The sequence below is a fragment of the Dendrobium catenatum genome, unplaced genomic scaffold (assembly GCF_001605985.2).
Source record: "Dendrobium catenatum unplaced genomic scaffold, ASM160598v2 fragScaff_scaffold_54, whole genome shotgun sequence".
NCBI lineage: Eukaryota > Viridiplantae > Streptophyta > Magnoliopsida > Asparagales > Orchidaceae > Dendrobium > Dendrobium catenatum.
The window spans coordinates 1,494,722-1,507,040 of record NW_021318516.1 but is presented as its reverse complement, the minus strand read 5'-3'; the positions used below and the strand labels follow the sequence as shown (position 1 = coordinate 1,507,040).

The 12,319-nt window shown below is 36.4% G+C and overlaps 1 protein-coding gene across 2 annotated transcripts in view; it reads right to left on the bottom strand.

Moving 5' to 3' along the window:
- The window catches only part of LOC110108663, a 68,316-nt gene that overhangs the window by 25,272 nt on the left and 30,725 nt on the right, over nt 1-12,319 (bottom strand). For both annotated transcript variants that reach the window (XM_020839402.2, XM_020839401.2), the window contains exon 11: nt 5,315-5,389. In XM_020839402.2, the coding sequence (XP_020695061.1) occupies nt 5,315-5,389 (75 nt within the window). The remainder of the gene's footprint in view (nt 1-5,314; nt 5,390-12,319) is intronic.

Genomic DNA, 12,319 nt, shown 5'->3' with positions numbered 1-12,319 from the left:
GGTTTTAAAGTGTTCGGTCTAAGGGAACTGGTGTAGGGGGAGAAATGAAGACACTCTTAGCTACCAGGGCACTTCTATAGGTGGTTTCAGTTAGGGTCGATAACAATCTCCTAGTGGGGGTAGTGTAATCGAACAAATTCATCCAACTAGGATAGAGATGATCCTTATCATGGTAGGACGAGGCTAAGACGGGCAAAATGAATGAATCAGGAATGACACACTCTGCTAAATATAAATCTAAATGAGCGGCTCTAAAATTAGACTCTAATGCTACAAGAGGAGGCTCATTGTTAAAATCAGGATTAAAAGCTTTCATAATCAAATCATTTTCTTCCAAACTCATAGTACTATTCTCAATTGAATTAGGACAACCGGGTTCAGGGTTAATTAAATCGTGAGTTAAATCAAGTAGTAAGTTTAGTTGAACCACTTCCGACTCGATATTATTATCATCACAATTACCCAAAGTCGACTCAGTAGGTGATACAACTAAATCAGGATCTTCCGAATTTAAATTCATTGTGTTCACAGCCAGATTGGCTTCTTTCGAGATCACATTACTATCGTCCAGGCAGACTTTATCCAAGGAGTTGTCCTCGAGGAGACTAGGATCTGGATGGGCTAAGGTATCTAGGTTTAGAGGTCCTAGATCCCCTAAACTAGGGTTCAGGTCAGGCAGGTGGTTTAATTCAATCACATCAATTTCAACCTCAAAGAAGTCTTCGTTATCGATAGTATCCACGAAATGGATGTAATCAGGTTCAGTAGATTTCTTCTTTTTAATGCAATCCTTTATTAAAATTACACTTGTAGGGTCAAAGACTGGGGAGGCTAAAGGTTGACTGAGCTGGCTAGACGTTAGTCCACGTGGGGAGTCATATGAGATTTGTCCAACAGAAGACCCAGTAGCGGGTCGGCCATTTAGGTTAAGTGAAGACCTAAAGGGTGGGGCAGCAACCCGGATGTTACTAATTGGTGGGTGGTCTTGACCACAGTAAGGTCCACGGGTTGTCCCAACAAAATAGGTAGGGTGATGCCCTAGATGACGATCACTAGTAGAGGGTCGGTATTTCAAATTAAGTTATCGTCTCATGTCTTTCCAAGTAAGGTACTCACCGCGAGACTCTTTATGATCTTCCAGTTTTATCCAAAATTGAAGAGCTCGACCTTTAAGGTGAGATTTAGCAATGCTAATCTAGTGGGACTCAGGGATATGACAAGATTCAAAATAATCCTCAAGTTGTTTAACCCATTCCCTAAGGTAGTAAGGGTCCGAGGGACCATCAAAGGTGGGTAGACGGTAAGGTGGCTCAAAGTGAGGTCGTTGTGGCTTAAACTCGGGCCTAGGTTGAAAAGCAGAGTGGGGCACATAATTCGAGCGGGGATAGTCAACAGGTTTCTCTCATAATTCTAGTCATAGTGCCCACTAGGTTAACGATGTCATCTAAACTCTTTTGGAGCCTTATCGGGTCCATAGGGAAGCGTCAAGTGATACCTAAAGAAGATTGGGTGTATGGGACAATACTTTACGATGAGGAAACATAATTATGACTTGCTATAAAGTGCAAGAAAATAATGGGCAGCAAGCTACAAAGGTGGTTTACGAAATCTAGGCAGTTAGGAAGGTGGTAAAGTTAAGGACAGTACCTAAACTCGAAGAAAACAAGCTTCTAACGCTTCTAAACGGTGCAGTTTCTGAGTGGACAGCAAATTACAGCAGTGGGAGAAGTTGTCCAAGCATTTAGGGTAACTTATAGGGTGAGGACAGCACTTAAACACTATGGTAGGGTGCTCCGAAGGCTCTTATATACTGCTGGAATGCTAAGGACAGCAACCTATCACAATGACGCAAGTTGTCTAAGTGTTTAGAGAAGGTTGAAGAGTGTGGACAGCAACTTAACAAAGGTTTAAGGGCACCTAAAAGTCACTAAACGGTCCAGGAAAAGTGCAGGATAGCAAAGTTTTCAAGTGTAGCAAGTGACCTAAACACTTAGGTGAGTTGGAAAGGCTAAGACAACACTTAGGTAACGAACTAAGCTTGCTTAAAATGATAAAAGCATGCATAAATTTTTCTGGACAGCAGAGTAAAGCAGAAAGTTTTATGAAATAAGCAATGGTGCGCATGCAAATGAACTACACTAATGGAGACTAACTTCCTAGGAACTTCTAGCACAAGCAAAGCATGCTAGCCATGCTCTGATACCAAAATGATGTGAAACAAACATGGGGAAACATGAATTGCACTTTAGAGATTAGTGAAAGCTTTGACTTTGCAACTTTAACAATAAAATATAGCTTACTCAAGTAGGATTCAAGAAAAATTCGTGATAGATTAAGCGATAGGCATCGATTACACTTGAGGATTACAAGAGTCTTGCAAAAGATAACCAAAAGATAACTAAATAATGCAAATAGCTATTACTAAAGCCACACGTTTAAAATTTAGACCATTCACCTTGGGGTCCGTCAATCTCTCTTTGATGTGGAGGTTAGCGGAAGAGGGTCGCAAGAAAACTTAGCGATACCACTAAGACACATGTGATGCCGAGAGGACTCGTCGCCGGGGAAGAAGCGGGACTTGGAGAAGCGAGCGGATGACTTTCGATGATCCACGTGTAGTCGGAGAATTGATCGTCGAAGGCGTCCACTAGTGTCGGCAAAATCCGATCCAAGTAATCTTCGACGGTATTGTCGAAGCCGAATTCCACGTCGAAGAAAGGAGATCTTAAGACATGGAGATCTCCGTAGATATCGTAGAAGAGCCCGTGATCAACGGCTGGATCCGCCATCCACCATGGATTTGAAGACGAGCAATCCCCACAAGCAACTTAACAATGGGAAGAAAAGAGGGAGGAGGGCGGTCGGCGGGTTTAGGAGGGGGAAGGAGAGGCTGGAGGTAGAGATAGGGAGAGAGGGTGAGGGTTAATTAGAAAAACTGAAATTAGTTTTAGTATAAGGGATTAGAGAGGGAAAATATTTGAGATTTAAATTTTGAATTCCCAAATTAAAGGGGAATTATGGCTCATTCAATGAGAGAGGGAGAATAGGAGCCGGCGGCATCATAGGTGGGCTAGGGTTTGTGAAAACGGAAATAATTTTCAGTTTTAAATGAAATTGGAGGGATTTATTTTGAAATTAAAGTTTAAATTTCAAAATAGGGAGGGGAATAATTGTACAATTAATGGGAAGCACAAAGAGGGGGCCGGCTATGTAGAGAGGGGAGAGATTGGAGATTTAAGTAGGTGGGGACCACAATTAATTAATCAAAATCTGAAATTAGATTTCAGATTTTTAATTATAACTCCCTAATTTAAGTAAAATTAGGAGGGAATTTGAATTTTAAAATATTGTAACTCCTCTTAATTAATTCCCTAATTTAAGGGACTCAATTAGGAAGGTCATTAAGGGAGGGAAATTCAAATTGCAAGGAGGGCTAAAGGGGGGAAGTCGGCGGCAAGGGCTCAAGGTGGCCGGTGGCAAAGGGATCTGCGGGCGGTTGGCTGGCCGGCGGGTTGAGGGGATGCAGGCCGACGGCCTGGGCTGTCCAGGAGGGCCGGCGGTAGGGAGCAAGGGAGGAAAGATCTTAGGGAGAATTTTGAGGGATCCAAGGAGCAAAAATCCAATTTTCCACACGTTCTTCAACCGAATCTCCACGACGACAAATCGCTCAAGAGAAAGAAAGAAAACAAAACTATTAGAACAAGAAAACCTAGAACTCACAAAGAGATCTAGCTTCTCCTACGAACTCACTAAGAAATCGTGGAGGTTTGCACTCACAAAGAGAACATGAAATGTCAAAAAAATATCATTCATCCATTCCCTCATACAATGCATGAGGCCTCATATAAATAGGCCAGAATGAAAGAGAGAAAAAAGAGATAAATGCCCTTCCAGGCTACATAAGCGACTCAATGCCCACAGGGGAGAACTAGGAAAACAGAAAATACAATCATAAAATAAAATGCAAATAAATCAGAAGTATAGGCTCTGAATCGTCGCCGTCGATCTGCGTCTCTGGCGATGGTACACGTGTCAAAATCTGATGTCCTCATCCGTTATGCTTTCCCTCCTAACCAATGACCATGGTCAATTACATCATCTACAAGCAAAAAACATCTATAATGATCCTCCTACTCTTGACGCACCTCATCTCCATTCAATTAATGAAGATATTGATAATCGTGATTCACAATAGTCTTATGATTAATACATAAGCATTCAAAGTGTTCACACTCTGATGGACAACAAATTTCCTTTTTATCAAACAAGGCAAGAATAACTAAAAAAAAAGTTATCAACATCCCCAATATTCACCAATCTAAAAAGAGCTTCAAATGAGTGTTTTCGTAGCTTTCTTGACCTGAAGAATACTTCATCCTTAGCTATCATGTTAGCTTTATTTTGTCTTGTACATTTTCTTCTTCTCAAGCAATTCTTTATAACTACCCTTTATTGTACTCATATCATTGTATGATTATAGAATTATGTTCTCTAAATAAAAAGGGTAGTTTAACAAATTTAAAATGATCTATTTAACAAAACTTCTAAACTTAGAATCAAGAAGAACATGAAAGTTCATTATTTTTTTCAATATAATATAATGTAAAGTTTATTATTTTATAATATTAAAAAAAACTCCTCATAAATAAATAAAATTATAATCAATAATTATGATTTTAGTGGCCCCACTTCACTTAACCAAGTATCCATGCTGGCACCTATAACCTCAAGCATTGAGGAATAATATCACCTTGAGCGTGTTGGGAAATTTTGGTACAATTGATTATTATAAGGCTATTCCCAAAAATCCCTTGGCCCATGCCTATATGCAAGCTCTCCAAGTTATTTTTACTCATTCCAATCTTCTCAGACTTCCCTTCTCTTGAAACTCTGTCCAAAGAGAACAAAAGCATCACGAAGAATCTACAAGATAGATAGGGTGTTCTAAAGAGCTAGATCGTGTCTACTAGATAGGCTGTTTTCTGTAACTCTGTTGTTGACTTGAGCATCGAAGGTCATTTTGGGTGCTGGCATTTGTGTGGTTGCATGTGGGCTGAAGCGACTAAAGATGCATGTTGTGGACATTAAACTCTACCGACAAGAAACTATTTTATTATCTGCAATGATATGAAAATTGACGTGAAAAAAAGCTATCTTGTTAAACACAGTAGAAAAGATTTGTTATTAGAGAAATTATAAAGAGCATCTGCAAATGTACACATTGTAAATGATTAGAGTTGAATTGCACTGAATCAGATGATACAATAAAAATGTAGACAATATTGTCTCGATTCTGGGTAAAAATAAAACATACCAGACTTAGCGTCCCTTGGGTCAAAGAAAAATCCCAAGCAATGTATGAATTCACAGTATCTACTGTCAAAATCACCTGGAAATCAATAACATAAGAATTTATACAAACTGAAATTGTATAAGATGTGGAATACAGCTTCAAGAAACTGATAATGAGAATAAAAGCTACACAAGTCATGCCAGCATGCTTTTTTTTCTTGGCATATAACTCATGATTGCTAGTTCAAGGTATTTTTGGGTTCATTCAAATAGGTTAAGGATCTACTAGTTCATTTTTCTGGTCAATATTGACTTAAACTGTCATAGACCACTTTATAATTATGATGTGTATGAAAGTTGATGAAAAGTATACTATTATGCAATGTTTCTTGTGATATGTGCATTTTAATTAACAAAACCCCATACTTTGTTTGTGCTCATGCTATAAGCTTCAAATTAGGGAAACAAAATCAATTATGTGTTGACAAACCTTAGCAAGCTGGTTGTTTAGATGAGATTGAGTGTGCGTGATGACGTCACTCACGTCACCACAACATAGGAAAGTAGGTGGTATTTGTGTAAAACTTAAATAAATGAGTAATTTTGTAGTGCTATCGACCAAATTAATCAAGATCTATTGAATGGATCAATTTTAGGCTTTTTCCAATATTAAATTTCATCCAAATAACTACCCTTTTGAGGATCAATTCCCTCTGTCATTTGACTAGATTTGTCCAAAGCACATATGTATTTTTGCAAATATGGATTTTCATTTTTAACTTTCAAGATTGCTTACTTAGAAGTTGTTATAAAGCTTAATTAAGAGGATTTCTTCTGCAATGAAAACAAGATATATATTCCTGTTTAAAAATAAAACATATGTACTGCATTGAATTTCTTTTAAAATTTGTTTAAATGACACTTTAAAAAAAAATGTTTAACTACTTCAAAATTAAAACAATGATTTTTTTTACACAGACATATCATCCCCATTTTTAGGTTGTAGAAAAACATAAATATCATGTCAAAAAAAGTGTGCTTACAACTGATATCTGGCATGTATGTCTTAATCTTTCGAGCTTATCACATTTTAAGCATTTATACACTCTTACATCTTATGAATTTTGTAAAACGTAAAGAAGAATATGAAGCTAAAGTTTTATGCATTGAGGCTTACAATTTGTGTCATGATCCGGCTCGGTTAGCTCGTATATATGAGGCGGGAACGAAATCGGACGTTCAGATCAATCACTATTCATCTTTCATGTAAACAAAAATTTTCTAAACAAACTTGAAGAACAAAAAGCGCCTCTAAAATTTTATTTCCATTCCATAGAGTGTTCACAATATATAAGATGGCAAACTTCTAACTATTCATGCTATGCACGCCATCCAAAAGTAAAGGAGCCACAACTAATAAAAGCAATAAAAGAACCTGTCACCCATTGCTCGACGACTGTAAGTAAACCTCGGGTGATCCGCCATCACTTATGAGAAGGTTCTCCTGAAAATTTCCCAAAGCTAGGGAGTGAGCTACGCTTAGTAGAAATTTCTAATCCTAAACATGCTCATATGATTAAAAATGAAATGTACATTTTTTTTAAACTAAAGGGGGTCATGCTTTTCTTTTCCTAGTCATGCTATCTTGTTTATGTCATATGACTGAGAGATCATTTAGGTACCATATGCATGTGTCATTTGATATGTATGAAATGAATGTCGTCTCAAAATGCTTACTTATTATTATCTACAACCGTCCCGGAGTACCAATGGTGTACTGATCAGGTACACAAACCTCTTTTGGCCATTTATTCATTTTTTCTCTTTTGCCCCAAGGGCCATAATGTTCTCATATTGCTCATATGTGCTTTTGCACCGTCTTTGATACTCCGTAATCAATCATATACAATCATTTCTATAGCTTTTCATATGAACATACATTCCTTCCTTTTCATATAAAATGTTTGACATGAAATCTTTAAACATGTAATGATTACACTTAAGCACTTAAGCATGAAAGAAACAATTAAGTATATTGCATGTGAAACAAATATTCAATTTCTATAAAACATGTCATAAAGGCTTTTCTATAAAACATGTCATAAGGGCTTTAATATATAAAATGATATAAACATGAAATAACAAATGAACATGTAAGGATAAGAATTCCTACCTCCAAAAATTATGAATTCCTCATCTCTCCTCTTGATTTACTCTTCTTCTTGCCACCACCTAACGAAAAATAATTTAATTTAAACTTCTTGCCGAAATAAAATTTCTAATTCTTTTAGAAACTTCCTATAATCCTCCTATCCTTATTCTTAAGGTACAACATCATCAACCTCATACCCAATTTTGATTTTTTTATAAATGAATTTCGGATTTAAATAAAATATAAATTATAGGAACCTAAAATTTTATCCAATTCATCCTAAGTCCTTCTAAACCATTCCCCTTTTTTATACATATAAACAAATCATTATTATTTTCGGAATTAAATCATAAAATAATTAAGAAATTTATTTTTTTCTCAAAATTGCAATTTCTTTTATTCAGAGACCTCTCTAAATCATTGGGAATAGCTTAGTGAACATGCAACCCTAGAATCCCTAAATTAGGAAAAACCCTAAACTTTTTCTAATTTTTAAAATTAAAATTCCTTAAGAAAACTTTGCATTTCTTAATCCAAAATCCTTCCCTCACCTTCTTCTAACAATCCCTACAAAATAAAATATAAAAAGTGAAACCCTAAATTTAGGATTTAATGTTTCTCTTAAGAAATCTCGACATGTAGGGTAGAAAATCATAGATCCAAACAAACCCTAAATGTTTTTTAAAAAATCCTTAAGAAAAATCAAACCCTAAAAATTTTACTTCAAGAAAACTCAAGAAAAATTTCATATTCTTCAAGAAGAACTTACCTCAAACCTTCCCCTACGCTTTTTCTAAAAAATCTCGTCGGAATCTCGCCCCCGAGCCCAAGCCGACACCGTTCCTCCCTTCTCCTATCGCCTCTCTCACGTTCAGCCGAAACAAATCAACAAGGGACCGAATATTTCGGTCCCTTAGGGCTTATGAGGGCTTAATGAAAGGCTTTTACACATGTGCCCTTATGCATATAATTTCTCTTTTATTTCATTAAGGGCAAAAATGAAAAATCTAGCCAAAATTATTTAAACGATCTTCGGTGAATTTTAACTTCAAAACCGTGCGAAATTATATACAAGTTCTTTATATCATTTCGATCGAAATTTTGTGACGAATTTAATAAAATTTATTTCGTTGAATTCCGACGACATCGAAATTTCACTTAAGTTCGTCGCGGCGCATCGAAATGCGTGTGACGCACTCAAATGACGAATTGCGGGTTTTATAATCCTCCCCTCCTAATAAAAATTTCGTCAACGATATTTAAAAGAAATGAAAAACAAATATACCTTACTCAAAAAGATGAGAATAGCAGTTCCTCATTTATGACTCCTTCTCCCACGTGGCATTTTTTTTCAATCCATGCTTCCATAAAACTTTAACGAACGGTATCTCCCTACTTCTAAGTTGCTTCACACTAACCTCCAGAATACGATCTGGTTCTTCAACATAGGTAAGATCTGGCTTTAAGTTCACATCTTCCGATATAATCTTAGAAGGATCATCCGATATATACTTCCTTAGTGAAGAAACATGGAACACGTTGTGGATAGCATATGTAGTGGGTAAAGCTAATCTATAGGCCACCTTCTCAATCATTTTCACTATCTCAAAAGAACCAATGTAGCGAGGACTAAGTTTGCCAAAACGAAGTACACCCTTTATTGGCCTAATCTTTATGAAAACAAAGTCTCCCACACTGAATTCCACAAAGCGGCGCTTAGCATCATAATACTTCTTCTGTCTATCTTGAACTGCTAGTAATCTATCCCTGATCAATTTGATTTTGCTTGTGGCATCATCAACAAGATCTGATCCAATTACCTTCCTCTCACCTGTCTCTGCCCAACAAAGAGGTGTTCTGCATTTCCTTCCATAGAGGGCTTCATAAGGAGTCATTCCTATGCTGACTTGGAAACTATTGTTATAAGCAAACTCTATCAAAGGGATATGAGATTCCCAACCTTCACCAAAATCAAGAATACACAATCTCAATAAGTCTTCAAGTGTTTGAATAGTCCTCTCAGTTTGTCCATCAGTCTGAGGATGGAAGGCTGTACTGAATGTTAATCTAGTGCCCATAGCCTCTTGTACTTTCCTCCAAAATCTAGAAGTAAATATACCATCTCGGTCAGATACTATGGACTTAAGCACGCCGTGCAATCGTACAATCTCAGCCACATACAATATTGCGAGCTTCTTAACTAAATCAATCAATCAGATAGGCTAAAAGTGAGCAGACTTTATAAGCCTATCAATGACAATCCAAATAGCATCATGACTGTCGTGATCTGGGTCAACCCTTACCGATTCCAGAGTGGAAGTGGGATGATATTGCTATGGATTTCGTTACTGATTCCAGAGTGGAAGTGGGATGATATTGTTATGGATTTCGTATCGGGTTTACCCAGATCACGACAGGGTCATGATGCTATTTGGGTTGTAATTGATAGGCTTACAAAGTCTGCTCACTTTTTACCTATCCGATTGACCGATTCAGTTGAGAAGCTCGCAATGTTGTATGTGGCTGAGATTGTACGATTGCACGTCATGCCTAAGTCCATAGTATCTGACCGAGATAGTGATTTACTTCTAGACTTTGGAGGAAAGTACAAGAGGCTATAGGCACTAGATTGACATTCAATATAACATTCCGTCCTCAGACTGATGGACAAACTGAGAGGACTATTCAAACTCTTGAAGACTTATTGAGATTGTGTATTCTTGATTTTGGTGGAGGTTTGGAATCTCATATCCCTTTGATAGAGTTTGCTTACAACAATAGTTTCCAAGCCAGCATAGGAATTGCACCTTATGAAGCCCTATATGGAAGGAAATGTAGAACACCTCTTTGTTGGGCAGAGACAGGTGAGAGGAAGGTAATTGAATCAGATATTGTTGATGATGCCACAAGCAAAATCAAATTGATCAGGGATAAATTACTAGCAGTTCAAGATAGACAGAAGAAGTATTATGATGCTAAGCACCGCTTTGTAGAATTCAGTGTGGGAGACTTTGTTTTGATAAAGATTAGGCCAATGAAAGGTGTACTTCGTTTTGGCAAGGTTGGCAAACTTAGTCATCGCTACATTGGTTTTTTTTAGATAATGGAAAGGATTGGGAAGGTGGCCTATAGATTAGCTTTACCCACTACATATGCTGTCCACAACGTGTTCCATGTTTCTTCACTGAGGAAGTATATATCAGATGATCCTTCTAAGATCATATCGAAAGATATAGACTTACAACCAGATCTTACATATGTTGAAGAATCAAATCATATTCTGGAGGTTAGTGTGAAGCAACTTAGAAGCAGGGAGATACCGTTCGTGAAAGTTTCATGGAAGCATGGATTGGAAAAGAATGCCACGTGGGAGAAGTAGTCATAAATGAGGAAGTGCTATCCTCATCTCTTTGAGTAAGGTATGTTTGTTTTTCCTTTCTTTTAAATTTCATGGACGAAATTTTCATTAGAAGGGGAGGATTGTAAAACCCGCAATTCGTCATATGAATGCGTCGTACGCATTTCGATGCGCCGTGACGAACTTAAGTGAAATTTTGATGTCGTCGGAATTCAACGAAATAAATTTTATTAAATTCGTCACGAAATTTCGATCGAAATGGTATAAAGAACTTATATCTAATTTAGCACGGTTTTGAAGTTAAAATTCGCCGAAGATCGTTTAAATAATTTTGGCTAGATTTTCCATTTTTGCCCTTAATGAAATAAAAGAGAAATTATATGCATAAGGGCACATGCGTAAAAGCCTTTCATTAAGCCCTCATAAGCCCTAAGGGACCGAAATATTCGGTCACTTGTTGATTTGTTTCGGCCGAACGTGAGAGAGGCGACAGGAGAAGGGAGGAACGGCGTCGGCTTGGGCTCAGGGGCGAGATTCCGACGAGATTCTTTAGAAAAGCATAGGGGAAGGTATGAGGTAAGTTCTTCTTGAAGAATATGAAATTTTTCTTGAGTTTTCTTGAAGTAAAATTTTTAGGGTTTTATTTTTCTTAGGGATTATTTAGAAAACCTTTAGGTTTGTTTGGATCTATGGTTTTCTACCCTACATGTCAATATTTCTTAAGAAAAACATTAAATCCAAAATTTATGTCTTCTCTTTTTATATTTTATTATTTTGTAGGGATTGTTAGAAGAAGATGAGGGAAGGGTTTTGGATTAAGAAATGCAAAGTTTTCTTAAGGAATTTTAATTTTAAAAATTAGGGAAAGTTTAGGGTTTTTCCTAATTTAGGGATTCTAGGGTTGCATGTTCACTAAGCTATTCTCAATGATTTAGAGAGGTCTCTAAATAAAAAAAATTGCAATTTTGAGAAAAAAATAATTTTCTTAATAATTTTATGATTTAATTCCGAAAATAATAATGATTTATTTATATGTATAAGAAAGGGGAATGATTTAGAAGGACTTAGGATGAATTGGATAAATTTTTAGGTTCCTATAATTTATATTTTATTTAAATCCAAAATTCATTTATAAAAAAATCAAAATTGGTATAAGGTTGATGATGTTTTACCTTAAGAATAGGTGTAGGAGAATTATAGGAAGTTTCTAAAAGAATTAGAAATTTTATTTCGGCAAGAAGTTTAAATTAAATTATTTTTCGTTAGGTGGTGGCAAGAAGAAGAGTAAATCAAGAGGAGAGATGAGGAATTCATAATTTTTGGAGGTAGGAATTCTTATCCTTACATGTTCATTTGTTATTTCATGTTTATATCATTTTATATATTAAAGCCCTTATGACATGTTTTATAGAAAAGCCTTTATGACATGTTTTATAGAAATTGAATATTTGTTACACATGCAATATACTTCATTGTTTCTTTCATGCTTAAGTGCTTAAGTGTAATCATTACATGTT